Below are 15,500 nucleotides of genomic sequence, written 5' to 3'. Positions count from 1 at the left end.
TTATCTTCGTTACAGCTCTGCCACATCATCATTTAATTCCCTCAGAGATCACATTTCATCCCTCTTCTAATTGTGCTCTTGCTACGCTCTAAAAAAGCTCACCCGCAGATACTCTTCATGTGCTCCCTTCCTTGCCTTTACCTTGCAGAGGCTTTCACAGTTTGCCCTTTTTAACTGATTTTCTGCTTGATACACTTGTTCTTTGAGTATATAAGAAGAATATTGGGTAAGGCAAGTAGAAGACACTAAGAGCTATTTGAGTCCTCAAATAGTATTGCAGCATGCTAAATCAGGGAAAGGTGGCAGGGAATTTTGTTCCTTTTGAGTCAAATAACAAAACCTTCATGGATTCGATTGGAGTGTTATTTACCAATCGTGTTTGCGGGGCGGTTCAAGAACTGCCAGATATAAGTATGTGTAGGAGTAGAACAGAGACAGGCAAGAAATTTTTCGTGCCTTTTCAGAGATGCTCAAGGCCAGTCAAACAGTTATACCTGAGATCTTTCCAGTCTTCTGGAGCAGGTCACATAGAAAATGACAGAGTGATTATAAGGTCCCTGGTCTGTGCTTTGCATCAACAACTGGGGGAGATCCAGAAGAGGATAAGTCCTGAGAGGCAAACAGATGCCATGCAAGCTACATCTGTTTGAAGCACTGCAGAAGTAACAGTGGGTTTCCTACACGCTTGATTTATGCAGGGCTGATGAACTCCATGATACCTAGGACCTGGGGAATTTTTTCAGAATTTCTTTGAAGTGCAACAGTGTCCTGGGCAGAAGTAGATAGTAATACTTCAATATCTTCTGATACATAGAAAACTGTGCCTCAGCTTTATCCCCAAAAACTCTCCACTTCTTTTACCCTCTTCTTCCCACCACAGCTCTTATAAAACCACAGTGACCCACTGGTGTTGAACCAGCTTTGCAAACATTTGATTTTTAACAATGGTTTGTATTCTTAATAGGACACTTCTTACAGGCAACAAATAACAGCAGTTTGTATTACATCATATTACTAGGGGCACTCCAAAGACACTTGGGGATAAATAGTTTCCATAAGGAAAATAAAAACAGATCTTTTGCTCTTGCAAACTGCTTTAACGCTTTTAAAACTGGTAGTGCTGATCTGCATAAGCTGAGAATGTGAGCCAGTGGGTCTTGCTCTGTGTTAGAAAGTTAATTGTTGTAAGGAAATGACTTATGATTGCACTAACATTCTGTTAAACTCCTGTTACAACTCCTCTGGTGCTTTCACACCAGATATTCTTGCAGCTCACGGTAAAAAATGCAGAGATGTTTCAATATGCCACACTTCACTGTGATTTCTATACTTTCTATTAGCTCTGAAACCTCTGTTAGTGCACTAGTGATGTGGTTCATTAATCGCCCATAAAAAGGCCAAACATATATTTTTTACATTGACATCTAGGTTTCCCTTTGCTTTCTTGAACTTGCCAGATGATACATATTGAAGTGCTTTGAGTAGGGTCCTGTCATGGATCTCCTCAAAGTAACTGAAAAATTTTTCTATTTAGTCAGTAACAGTAGAATTGTTCTAAAATTACGTGCATGTTTTTTGTTACAGAATAGCAAATAATGCTGTCGTGAGCTCACACAACTTGCATACAAGCTGCAATCATCTCCACCAGCTAAACTTTCCTTGACACAAAATAAGTTCAGCATATGAGATAGCTCTGGAGTCTGACAGGCAATGGTACCATGAGGGAGAGTGAGGCTAAGGCTGAGGCTTGTTTCTGCCAGCTGAGAATGAGTTAAGGTCACTGCTTTCAGCCCTCTTATCCCAGGGGACATGAACAACCTCCACTAACAAAAGTGAATTGAGATCATACTTTGACCTGAGCGATAGTTCTCATCTCCGTATCAGTACCTTGAGGGTGGAATGGGAAATTCCCAAGTTCAAACTCCAATAATACGGAGGATGGCCAAAGAAGTTTGAACAGCACTTCTCCGCTTCTGTGAGAAAAGAATGCTCGGAAAAACCACAGATAATCAGAAAAGAACATTATTTCTGATGACATTTTTTCCCAACACACTTGCTGTTTTCATTATTTTCAGTTATTTCAGGAAGAGACTAAAAATGAATGTATCCTAAGTAAATTTGGAAAACACTGAACTCACACAAAATGAGACAAGAGAACAATATCTCATTAAACAACCAGTACCTAAAAAAAGTTACACCCTACCAGAGCTTGTGAATTTCTTAAACTTTATTTCTAAGACTTTCAGAGTTTTTTCTCAGTGGTGATTTAATCCATAGGAGCAGACGGTGCTGGAGTGGTTACCAGGGATGAAACAGTTTCAGAGAGATCCCTGACTTTACCCTGAGAAAGCAGATAGGGGGGCTGCTCAAAGACTCCTCCCTGCCCAGGAGGAGACCGGTGAGGCATATGGTGCTTTGCCACTGCACACTTGTCAACAGTCTGGTGACAAAAAGAGATCAGAGGCAAGAAAGCAGGAAAATCTCACAAACAGAGTCCCTCATTGCCCTCCCACCTTCCAATGACAGAAACCCAACATCCCCAACTCTGCTCCCCAACGGCTGCTCTCCCAGCCTGTTTCCATCTTGCCTGCAAGGTGACACCATGGAAGGACAGTAGAGCTCACTGGTGGTGGGAGGCAAATCTCAGAAAAGAGCTGGCAGGAGGGCAGATCAATCCTGAGATAATACAGCAGCAAGCACGAAACTTGACAGTTCACAGATGCTTCCAAGGGAGTCTTACTTCAGGCCTTTTACAAAAATGTGGTTAGAGTTGGAGACCAGTGGCTTCTACATCACAGGGCCCGATAGAAACAGTGAGTGAGGATGTCAGCACTTTTGCAAACCGTTGTCAGAAGTTGGAGCTGTGCGTATGTTAAAGAGAGGAAGAGGAGAAAGAATAAAGCCCTGCTGCATTTGACATCTTTGGAGCAGCTCTACTGCAGTAACATAAAGCAATAGCTGTGAAAACAGCAGTCAGAAAGGTCACCTCTACAGCCGGATGAGTTGGTCCCACCAAGCCAACCCATCCTGCCAAGCTTCAGAAGGGAAGCTTGACAGAGAGGACACTAAGTTACCTCTCCTTCCTGAGCATCACTACCTTCTCCAGGAAACAAGATTTAATTTCCATGTGCAGGTTGCTGAGCCATTGAGGAAGGTGGTGGATCGTCTCTGAGGAGGAGGAAAAAGACGAGATCTGATATTGTTGCAGCTGAACTTGTGGCTGTTGAAGACGACTGTATAATGGCAGCTGACCACACTCGCTAGCAACTTGGAAAAGAAAACCATGCTACGAGAAACTACTGGTGCCATAGTCACAGCATGAGATTTCACAGAATGGAAAATACCCCTTGGCCTACAACCCTTCATTTCTGATGCTCAGTGAGGAGACGGTTGGCTTCCATCAGCCCCTGGACCATAACCCAACCCCTGAGACTCCCTTCTCTGCAGGAATCTGGAGAGGGATCCAGAGAAGGACGCTCCAGCTGCTTCGGGAGTAGAAATCCCACCTGGGTGGTGAGGACTACTGTACTAGTGCCGGGGCAGACAGCTGGGACCTGAGATGTTTCTGTTCATTAGGTGATATGCATAGCCTCAAAGTGTGAATCTTCCTTTTGTCCATGGGGCCCATGGCATAGTCCATTTTTAACTTTAAAGGATATTCTGGGAAAAATGAAAAAAATAAAGAAAAGAAAAAAGAACAGAACCAAAGCATGTTTTTCTCCATTACCATAAAGAGGGCCTGTGCATGCATGGTATTAGTATCCCAAAAGCTATTAAACTCCATAGTGATGGGAAACAGATGGAAAATAAGACAAAAGAATTCACAACTCATGTTAGACTGAATTGAATTCCTTTAATTTCACACAATGAATAACATATGAATAGGATTAACTTTTTTTTTCTTTTTTTTTTTTTTAGTTAAGTGCTCTATACTGTGCTAACCTGATTTGGTAGCGAAAAGACTGAGCTTTGTTTTAGAAAAAAATGTTTAAAAACCAACATCTAAGATCATGAAGGAGCATGACATTAAAGCATGCCAGATGTATCTAAGCCTCAAAGAACATCAAGTCCATATCCATTTTTAAATGTACAAAAATGCTTCATGAATAAAAACTGTTACAAAAAGAACATTTCAAACAATGTACAAGTTTTTTTTCTTGCCTCTATATTCAATAAAATACAAATACATTTTTTTGCTCTAAAATATGTTTACATACAATCAAAGTAGAACATGCAAATTACACTTTAAAAAAGGCTTTTAAAAACCACTTATGAATACAAACTAAAAATTAGCCAGCACGACTTATAGAACAATTTTGTGCCCCATTTGATTTTTTTTAGGTTTTTTTTTGAAATACAGTATATACATATTTAACACTTCATGTGCATTTATTATTTAAGAAATAGCTTAAAAAAATAAAGAAAAAGAAAAGTAAAATAAACCAACATGGGATTGAACTGCTTCCCCATGTTGTCCAATTGGCAGCTCTTTTCATGTTTTTACATTTTTTTCTTTTTCTTTTTTTTCTACGTAGTGTTTTATACAACCTAGGCAGGCATCTTAAGGAGATCTCAAATATGTGTTCTTTGTTGAAATGTGCTTCTAATTATCTCAAAACTGCTGCACTCCATTTTTTGGATGATATGGAAGGAAGAGGCATTGCAAGGGCATGATGTTTGTTTTCTCAATTCAAAAAACCATCCTGGTGGTTTTTCTTTTTCTTTTTCCTGTCTTTTTTGGTTGTGGTTTTTTTTTTTTTTACTCTTCAGGATACTACTAAATGTGCTTAAGTGCAGTCCTGAATCAGGGCCTGTGAAAATAAGAGTTGGGGAAATCCTTGTGTATGGAACAGTGATTCCTGTTTACTGATCATATTGCTGTAGTGCTCAGAAGCCTCAGTGACAAACCAGCAACTCATTGTATCAGACGCTACTCAAAAAATGTAACAACACAAACAGAATATTCTACACAAATGGTCCAAAGTATTGCTGTCAAGTGGAGAGTCACGGGCCATGCTGTAGGATACCCTAGCAGCTGATTATCATTGTACTTTACTTTTTTTTCCCCCTTTTTTTTTTTTGCCTTTTTTTGACAGTTACCCAAAAACATGCAAAGTGCTTCACAGAAAATTTTGTATTGAAGGGCTCAAAAAACTGGCAGTATGAATCTCTTGGAGACACAAGTGGTTGTTTTTTTTTTTTTCCTTCTCTCCCTGCATGCTTGTTCCCGCTCATTGTTTTACGCTGGGTTGAGGAATACAAGACCCACAGAGAGGATGCAAACCTGTGGCCTCGCTTCATATGGATCACAGACATATGATTTTGTTTCACATTTTTATTGAAGCATGCTAAGATGTGTGTTAATCTGTGACACAACGGAGGTGCTTGAAAGGTCTTTTTGGTCTTAATAAGCAAAAGGGCTTTCACCCCAGTTTTATACAGTTCTTAGAAATGTGAGGAGAGAATTTAGAGAGTTCCTCCGGAAATCTTCCTAGTCGTAGGGGAAAAAAAAATCAAGCTTGTTACTGGAATATTGTTGAGTAATAAACTGCAGGAGTGAGATTTTAGCCTTAAGCCTTAAAACTAAATCCTTTATGATCTGCATGTAGTACATCGCCTTATAATATTATTCTGTCAGCAACTTGCTTATCATATTTATAGACTATACAACATGCAGAACACAAATTCTGAGTGCCATCTAACAGCATTTTCAGCCTGCTTTCATATAAATTAACAAGGTAATCTTCCTGGCAGCCAGGACCGGCTGCACCAGGCTGTTGTCTGGACAAACAGCCAAGGCTGTGAAGCAGCACCACACCCTACCAGCACCTTCTCACTGTGAAAAACAAACCCTGGGCGTCTGGATAGAGCCCATCCTACACTGACAGCTTGCAGCTATCAAGTCTTGAATGCTGCCCTTAGTTTCTCTAGGGCCAAAGTGACCTCTTAATTTTTTTGCGCGTTGAAGGGTGTGTGGGGTTGTATGCTCTGGGCAAATCCCCCTCCTTAAGCACTGTGTCTCTAGCAGCATTTTGGATAGTACTTTTTGGAAGGATATGAGCATTTTTTTCTGGAAGCTCAGAAGCATGGGAGGCAGCAACCATTCAGTGATTCTTCCCCAAGGGTGGTGCATCCCAGTGTATCCAGAAAGGTCCAGCCCAAATCCAGCCCTCATCGGCACTATGTAAGGTCTGAGACATCTTAAAGCCATGATGGGCATTCAGTGAGACAATTTGGTCCTTTCAGATCTTTGCTCCACTCGCTACACATTGAAATGTCCTTCAACGTTAATAAAGAGATCACGGACCATAAAACTAAGGATAAATTATCGGGCTTAGTTTCAGCTTACAGGCTACCTGGAATACCAAACATAGTTTTTCTTGCACTTTAAGCGACACTGTCACCTACATTCGGGCCCAAAGGACAGATGTAATAAAAAGATTTCTGAATCAACTAAACCTCATTCCAATGCTTTTAAGGAAGTAGGGAGGAGCTCAAGGAGGCTTAACAATGTTTTTCTGAAAGCCTACAACTGCAGTCAATAACACTGTGCTAATTCAAGAGAACTGAAAAGCAAAATTGGTTGCAATAGAATGAGCAACCAGCCAGTTTATTTCTAAGCTGCATTAATTGGAAAACAAAAAGCGCAAATGAGTATGATGAATGACGCAAAACAAATCGGAAACAAAATTCTGTGATCCCTCTTATCAGTTTTAAGGAGATAGGATCTCAAGATTTGTTCCAGCTTTTAAAAAAGAAAAAAATCCCCTTTCCCAGCTCCACAGTTGCAATCCAATCCCCAAATGCATTCAGTTTTAATAAGCTAAGGTGCTATCACAGAAGAAAAATCAGTCTCTAAAAATAATGAGCTGTATGTTTACAGTGTCCCTTTAACACTATAGTCTTGATATGATTTTTGCAAATAAATAAGAGAATAGAAACACAATATTTTTTTTGCGGGGACTTTTTTTTTTTTTTTTTTTTTTTTTTTTAGTGTCGTGCTATTTGAAACATCCTTGGCAATAAGCCAGTTCAAAGATTTCTCAAAAAAGGGAGTTTATTTGTGAATCATTTAATAATTCCTATCCCCACTCCCTTGCTGGCATTTTCCCTCCCTCCTCGCATTTTAATATCCATCTTGCCATGCCAGGTGTTGAGTGTACTGAAGAACTTTAAAAAGAAATTAAATAAATTTGAAAGTACCCATTTCAGATTTCCACAATTGACTTTTTTTTTTTAAAGCATTGTTACTGCAGTGGAACAGCTTCACGTTCAGTCTTTGTTTTAGTCAGACATTTTAACTGGGCTGTGGAAATGGAGCTCGGGTATTTTACGCAAGTTAAATCAATGGCTGACGTACAACTCGAATGAGAAATGTACAGTTTGAACTGACCATTTAAAGAGACGATTTGTCACACACAGTTTGCATCCATGCAGACTGAGAGCTTTATAATTACATTATGTACAAAAAAAAAAAAATTTAGTTTATTAAGGCAACCACAACTTGGAGAACATGTCCAAAGTGGCATTAATACAATTGCAGTGGTGATACCCTTTGAACATTTTTATTTTCATTTTCAGATAAGAACACTTATTTCTTTTCTTTTTTAAGAAATAATTGCCAGGAAAGAACCTATTTTCCATAGGGTTTTGTTCTCTATTTTTTCCAAACAAGCTACTTCATCTATTTTCTTTAAAAAGGACATATCAAGGCATTGCTACCCAATACATATTCTTCGGATCGTGGGTTTCCCATCAATTTCACAGGAAAATGCAGGTGGTAAGACCTGGTAGGTTTGGGCTCTGTCTTTTTACTCTATTTTTTCTGTCCTATTTTTTTCTTTTATCTTTTTTATATTCTTTTTTTGGTGATTTTGTCCATATTTGCTATAACTCTATGTCCCAGAAGTGTCTTGGTGTTCTCTACTGATATGTACCGAGCATCAAAACAACTTAGTTGGTGGATGACCACTTTTTCACATGCCATTGAAAATGTCAAGTTGCTTCATAGAAACATGCTATTGTAACTGAATATCCATGTACACCTTATTTTAAATGCTGTGATATTCCATCGTTCCTTGGGATAGCACTCGGAATGAGTGTGCGTGCGTGTAAGGCTCTACTTTTCTATTGCCTATATTGCAGCTAGTTGTAACTAGGCAAGTAAATGAGAAAGAAATATATAGTTATAGCAGGAGTCAGGCAGTTTGGGCTATGCTTCCCAAAGCCTGGTAGGTATATAAAACTGGAAAAAAAAAAAGTTCAAACAGATTATAACCAAGATCACAGTTGAGAAAATTACACTATTTTTTTGTTGGTTTTTCTTTTTGTTTCTATTTTTTCTTTTTTTTACAGTGATATCTACTCTGTTATGGTTACTTTTAGTTTCACCTGGCCTGCCAAACAGAATTGGAGTTGAGCATGCAGTCCTAGTGACAACATTCAGCTCTCTGCAAGGATGACCTCCCACCTCGGGGCATGGTAGGAGAACAGCAATGCTGAGATGCTGATTAGTTTTGGAAACTCTACAAAGTAGATATTATCCCCAATTTTGACACACACACCCCCCGCCCCTGTTACTCTGCACCTTTCCCATGCCCTTTCCCCCTCTTTCCTGGGGGTCCTGGGGCCGAAGCGATGAAAACGAACATGAGAACTGCAGCTGGCACAGCTCTCTATGATGGGTTCCGGCCACCAAAGGGATGAGTGAGTCTGGTGCTGCCACAGGGGTGAAGAGGACAGTGTGCCTCCAGTTCTTCAGTCCTGGTGTGCCCCGCCACCAGCACTTAACAGTGAATGAGGTTCGCTGGCCTTAAGGAAGGCCTTCACTTTCACTCCCTCTGCTTTTCCGGTGCCGCTTCACTTTCACATCCTCCTCTTCCTCCAGAGGGGATTTGCTTTTCCTTTTCCCAACTCGGGGCATCCGAGGTGGAGGAAGTGGGGGTGGAGGGGGGGGAGGAGGGAGAGGAGGTGGTGGAGGTGGCGTCTCTCGAGCCATGTGTATGACAGCTTCGATGGTGGCCATGATTGTGTCTTGAGTGGCTGCTTGCTCCAATATCAAAGGGTTGAGTGTCGGTCTCTGACCTCTTTTGCTGGGAAGGTCAATGCATTTTTCCAGAACGGGCATTTGGTCTCTGGAGTCTTCGTCGAAAGAAAGGGGTTGCTTCCGAGGACGCCCCCTCCGCTTCTTGACGAAGTTATTGCCTGTCTTTGATTGTCTCTGCAGCCGCTTGGCTTTCAGGATCTTGTTCACGTGATCCAGGTTCTTCTTCGTGGACAGGATCTTGGTGTAGTTGCACATCTTGCGCACCTCGCACTGGATTGCTTCAATTTCACGGCGCTTGAACCTTTTTTTCAGTGGTGGGCTGGCTGTTGAGAGACAAGGAGAGAAACAGGGGTAGGTCAAACAACAGTGAATGGAAACTCTCCTTCGCCTGCTTTCAGCATCATGAAGACTAGGTGCTTTCAAGCCTAGTACACTGAACATGACTAGTGAAGAAGGACTCTGCACAGAAAAGCAACTACACAAATGTTAAAAGATTTTTTATTACAGTCCCAGAAGAGTTGCTGTTACCTCCTTTTTTAATGTCCTAGATGAAAACACAACTTTGACTGTTAAGCCAGACTTCAGAGATTTCTCTCCATCTCTGCGCTCTTCTAAAGCAACAAAGCTTTTCTACAGCAGTGTTTTACCATGGGTTTACTTCATTCTCATTTCTGAATCTCCAGTAGGAGGGAAGAAAGGGCTACTTGTCATAGCTGTCACATTGGCCCACAGTAACTATTAAACTTTCTAGATCTTAAACATGTACTCCTGTTGTCTTCACCCCGGCCTTTAATTCTTGCCGTGGATGCCAGTTAGCATGAAGAAGGTTTGTTACTGAAACTGGTGGGCACAGACAAACCATGTGGGTTGCTTCATTTGTGGCAAATTCATTACCCCTGCGTGCATTTCTTTACTGTCATCTCCACAGATATTACCTGAAAGTACTCAGTTGTATAACTGACTTTAATGGCCCCCAAAGTAAGCTTGCTTCTGGTTCAGATAGTTACTTTAGATCTGAATGAAGTCCAAAGTAGTAAAGTCTCTTGCCAAGGTCATGTTGTGAGTCATTGTCCGAGCTGGAAAGAGTACCCAGCATTTCTTGGCTCCTGGTTCTTTCCTCAGGACATGAGACCTTGCCTGTTTTTCTTAAATAACCTCACTGTCCTTTACTGAACGTGGCATCTGTTCAGAGTTCAGGATTTGCACACAGATTAAAAGTAACTACCCCTTTGTGACAGAAACAGAATGTATTAATTCTGCTATCGTGAAAACTGGTGCTCCCTTTCATTCCTAACATATCCATTCTGTGCTGCTGGAAAAGAAGTGGTGGAGTTCAGGATTTCTTTTCCGTAAAGAATAAAACATCCTCCTAAATTAACCTCAGCCCACATCTACTTGCAAACTTCATTTACACCTGACTGTCAAGCAGTCATTTGGGTTTGAAATCCTTGAGGTTTCCAGAGCAGCCAAGATTTTGAGAAAGGTTCATTTGGGGGTTATCACTCCCTTCATGGATAACAGGTGAATCTTCTAGCACTAGTTAAAATAAAGTTGCTATTGTAGCATTTTCTGCAGATAGCCAGGAGCCATCAAGTGGTACAATCTCCTCTTGCTCACTGTGGGCTATGACAGATTCAGCATACAAACCTCACTCACTAGTCTTCCCTCTTGGAGAACATAAATTATTGGCTCTTATACCACCATGTTGCTTGGATTCAGCGAAGAGCTTATGTAAACAAACCCAAGTTACAATGCAAGAAGTAGGAGTGAGTCATAAACAAAACACAGACATATGCTCTCTTATAAATAAAGACCTGGATGGCCAATATCCCAAAGTCTGGTTTTCATTAATTACAAAACAAAATGCATTTTCCATATGTAACGCACTCCCCACACCAAACAGAAAAAAAAAAACCCACTTGCAGTTTGTGTTTCACAGAGGACAAAAGAAAAGAGAAATGCAGTCATTTTGGTACCAAAGTAAAAGAGAAAGGAAATTAAATATCCAAGTTGCTCAGGAGAAGTTAATTAGTTGCAAAGAAATCCCCAAAAGTAGGTCACCCCTAAAAAGTGTGGATGCAAGACCCCTCAGGGCAAGTGGCAGTGAGCTATTTCTCAGTCGTCTGATCAAACAAAGCTTAGATCCCTGTCACACAAAATGATTGCTCTCATCTGGCCTCACTGGTGATTGACATAAAAAGTCCCAGTATTTCCAGCCCTGAGTATCTGACTCCTTTGAGTCCTCCCAGATCCTAAGAGTAGCTTCAGGTCAGGAGATTTAAGAAGTCAAACATTTTGCACCTTTCATATTTGCTGTCCACCTTTTGCCTTTTGTTGTTATTGCGAGGACTCAGTTGGAAGACTTCACTTGAAAATTCGTGTATTGAAGTTACAATTTTTTTCCAGAAAATAAAGCTGAAATCTTTCAGCTGATGGTGGAAAACTTGAAGATGGGAATTTTAGCAAAAATACAGGAAAAAATGCAAAGTTTGTAGTGAAATCAGGAGATTTGGCATTACTCATAGCTTTCATTGGAAAGAAAGTAAGCCAAAGGACAGGAAACAAATTTGACATAAAGCATTAGACAAGTATCTGCAAAGATTTTATGTCTTCACTGAGGTTTATCTGTAGTCAATTGTTTCTGCAGCTCAGTGTTACCACTCTATTGCAGTCAATGGAGATCTGATCTGTGCAGTAGAGGATGATCTACAGTTTTAAAATTGGAACTCAATACAATTTAAGATGAACATGGACATCATTTTGACACCCTGATACTGGATAAGGAAGGTACAGGTGTCCTGTCCATCCTGTCGAATCCAATGGGTGTCTTGGGCATCCAAGAGATCCAAGAAACCCAGGCTTAGAAACGGGAGTGTAGCCCAGTGGTGAGTAGACAGTGCCCAAGTGGAGCAAAGGTAAGCATCTGCTTTCTGCCAAACTGCCTAGTTCTCCAAAATTGACTGATATGCAGACAGTTTTGGGTAGATACCCACACTTCTGTGTAAATCTATGAGCTGAACACTACTTCATATTGTCCTCATTCACATTGTTTAGACACTTCCTTGCCCTCTGAAAACTTTGCAAGCCGACAGTCTGTTTCTTTTTGAACAGAAGATCATTTTCTCTTTCAGAAAATAATCTTCTATGCTGTTCTATGCTGGTTTACTGCACGAATTTTTGTTTTGTAAATGCTTTGGGGTGTTTATGACTTTCTCAGGAAGCTTGTTAAAAGCTACTAATAATGGTTTTTCCTTTCTCCTTAGCAAGCCTCTGAACCTGCAAGCTCTAGAAAGAATTTGAGTTGTATTACATAGTCTGCCAATAGTCAGAATGCATGTACTGAATCAGTAATATCTTTTCAAGTCAGGCTTTTTCAAGATGATCTTAGGAAATCCAATATTATTTTGATTATTGAGAGTCAGGAACATCTGATTCTACATTTGGAGTGGGGAGACTATGCAGAAAAGAGTCTGATGGGTCTGCAGAGGGAAGATTTGATGAGGTGTGCATATGACAAAATATCAGGGAGATCTGCCAAAATAAACCACTACTGAAGTGAGAGCCATTAGGTGTTATCAACTCATCTGGAAGCTGTTGGAAAGGGATCTTTGATATAAAATATTTTGCTATATTGCTATGTGATATATTGCTCTGCTGAAAACCAAAGATAAGTACTAATCTTTTCCATTTTATCCAGACAGACCCTGCTCAACTCTGGACCCACTTTAGTCTGCGTTGTTTTCAGGCTTTGTGGTTCTGTTGCTTCACATACTTTGCCATTTGCACATGGAAATCTTGCTTTGGGAGGAAGACTACTGTCTTGCTCTATCTGGTGGTATTTATGAGAAAGATGCTGAAAAGAAGGTGGCAAATAGTAATACCATGTCTGCACACAGGCATGTGAAAAAGGGAATATGCTCCTACAGAGAAGATAAAAAATGCTGTCAACATCCAGGTGCTGGGGATAGAGTGGGGTTCACTTCGCCGCCTGGGCAAAGTTATTTCCCTACACCTCCACAGGCTGCAGGGCCACGTGCTGCCTCCACGAGGGCCTGAAGCTGTTTGGCACCATCCAGCCCAAAGTGAAGAGCAGCTAGAAACTCTTGATGCAGCCCAGGCTTTTGTACTTATCCCCCATCTTTTTCCTACTCTCCAAACAATCTCACCTACCTGCCTCAAACAAGCAAGGATCAGCGTTAGTCTTAAAATTCAGCTTTACACCTTTAAAATAAGGCACGTGGAGGCCTCACGTCTCTGCCCTCCCAGTGGTACACAGATGCAGTGGGGCTCTGTCTCACAGACAGAGACAAATTGAAAAGGCCACAAACCAAGCCGGGAAGTCACAAAGGACTGATGTGACACTGGAAATAGACAGAAAGAGAGAAATCTCCACCAAAAAATATACATTTCAAGGGTAGGTTAAAGCAGGCTGGAAGACCCACTCCAGTACAGCAGTGTTGAATAAGAAGGTGAGCTCGGGTAGGTCAGACCCCTTGAAAGTTCTCCATCACTCCCCTGATTTTATTCTGGATGGTTTTGCTACGTCTGCAGCACTAAAGAGCCTTCTTACTTCCTGTCACTCTCCATCTCTTCAGAATTGCCTGAGGCCCCTTGTAAGAGTACGGCAGAGACAAGTTTGCTCAACAGCTGGGCTCAGTTTGTCGACTAGGTTTGAATGGAGGAATTTTCAAAGAGCTCCCTATTAATTACAGGAAACTCATAGCACTGTCCTTGTTTCCCATTAACATAGTTTCTTTCAGTTTTCAACTAAATTATTTTAACATCTGGGCTACAGATAAACCAACAATTTAATTAGACTGCTGAAAATGGAAAGAATGAACTATGCAGTCAAGCATACACTTTCATCTTGAAACTGATCATAAAATGTTTGTGTGCTTTCATTCTCTGCTGCACTTAAAATCTGTCCTTAGTTTATGTGTTAGAAAGTATTAAAGACTAAACAGACAATCCTGATTTTTTAATATAAAAATTTATCTTTATAGAAGCTACTTTACAGCATGGATCCCTAGTTTTCACTATTTATTCAGGAAATGAAAGGAAAATCAGAAGTAGTGCACTGAAACAGCACTTTCAATTGCATAATTAAGTATGTAATCATTCCATAATTCAGTCATATAAATAAATTTTTTGTGAATGTGGAATCAAAGGTTTGTCAAGACTACAAAACTCCTAATGACTGCATGTAGGGTAAAGTACTATGGGTTCCCTATTGACTGGAAATTAAGACACAGTGAAGATTAATTTCTCTGTCCATGCCCAAGAGAAGTCATGATGATGCCTGAATGACTTCGCTCAATTTCTGGCTATATAAATCTCTCACCTTTCTGATCTGATTCAAAATAGAAGCACAAAATATAAGTTGATTGAAAAACGTGCTATGCTGAGCTATTTATTCTGATGTTCTTTAAATCACTTTTCATTGCTCCAGACAATTTCACATTTGCAAGAGTGAATATTATCCTAAAATCACTGAAGTACGCAGAAAGAAATCTCATCTGCTCCTCAGCTATTCACTGTGTATTCGGTGTGTTCGTACTACAGGGATGGGAACATTCAAATAAATGAACAACAAGGCTGAGAAAGGAACCCTAGAGCCTTGCTTCAGCCTTGCTAGACCTTACGGGATGTTGTTGCTTTTGTCCTCATTATTGCACAATTGGTGGTGTGTGAATAAAGTAGGTTTGATATGCCAAGATATGATCATAATAAGGAAGTGTTAGAAAAGTTGCAGCCTGATTGTCATACTAGATATGCACATTTGCAACTACTTTTCCAATCAGAAAGAGCAGTACAAGCAGATATTGTTCAGTGCAGTGCCAGGAAGAAGCCAGGGAAGAAAACAGAGCGGACAGAGGGAAATAGCATTACCTGCTTCAGATGTTGCTGATGATGAAGGTAGGAGAGATAATACTGGAGTCGGCATTGCAACACTGTCAACAGCTGCTGGTTTCCTTCTGGTCATCATGTTACAGGCAGAACTTTCCATTTTACCATGAAGTGAAGTCTGGTCTGCTTTTAAGTGGGGACCTGCAATTCCTGGGGAAGGAAACAAAATTTGAATTAATATTGATAAAGCAACATGTCTGGGGAATATCTGGAAAAGAGTAGTCAGTTGCTGTCCTTGCTACCCCAATATATTTCCATGTTTTCCTGTGTGTGTGCCTGTAATATGGTCTTGATACCATCAAGGATCATCATTGCTATTTATTTTAATAATTTTTCTTAAGGATGTACCATCAATATTCTCTACAAACAGTGGTAAACCAAGATAATAATTCCACGTTGCTATTTTTTCTTCTCCAAGCAAACATATACCCTGATAAATGTATAAAAACAGACATGCATCATGAGTCTATTTAGTGGGATTGCCTGTTTGTCATTCTGTGGATAGTTTCTTCTCCACACACACTTTCATACTTCTTTTGAGTAATGA

At 40.3% G+C, this 15,500-nt stretch overlaps 1 protein-coding gene across 5 annotated transcripts in view; it reads right to left on the bottom strand.

The window, feature by feature from the left end:
• Positions 1-3,844: 3,844 nt before the first annotated feature.
• The window catches only part of SETBP1 (SET binding protein 1), a 272,596-nt gene continuing 260,940 nt past the window's right edge, over positions 3,845-15,500 (bottom strand). For all 5 annotated transcript variants that reach the window (XM_075410718.1, XM_075410719.1, XM_075410720.1 and 2 more), the window contains 2 exons: positions 14,936-15,103; positions 3,845-9,369 (listed from right to left, as the gene is read on the bottom strand). In XM_075410718.1, the coding sequence (XP_075266833.1) occupies positions 8,813-9,369; positions 14,936-15,103 (725 nt within the window). In that variant the 3' untranslated portion in view covers positions 3,845-8,812. The remainder of the gene's footprint in view (positions 9,370-14,935; positions 15,104-15,500) is intronic.

This window comes from Opisthocomus hoazin, chromosome Z (assembly GCF_030867145.1).
Source record: "Opisthocomus hoazin isolate bOpiHoa1 chromosome Z, bOpiHoa1.hap1, whole genome shotgun sequence".
NCBI lineage: Eukaryota > Metazoa > Chordata > Aves > Opisthocomiformes > Opisthocomidae > Opisthocomus > Opisthocomus hoazin.
Note: the sequence above shows the minus strand (reverse complement) of the source record. Positions and strands in the feature narration are given on the sequence as shown.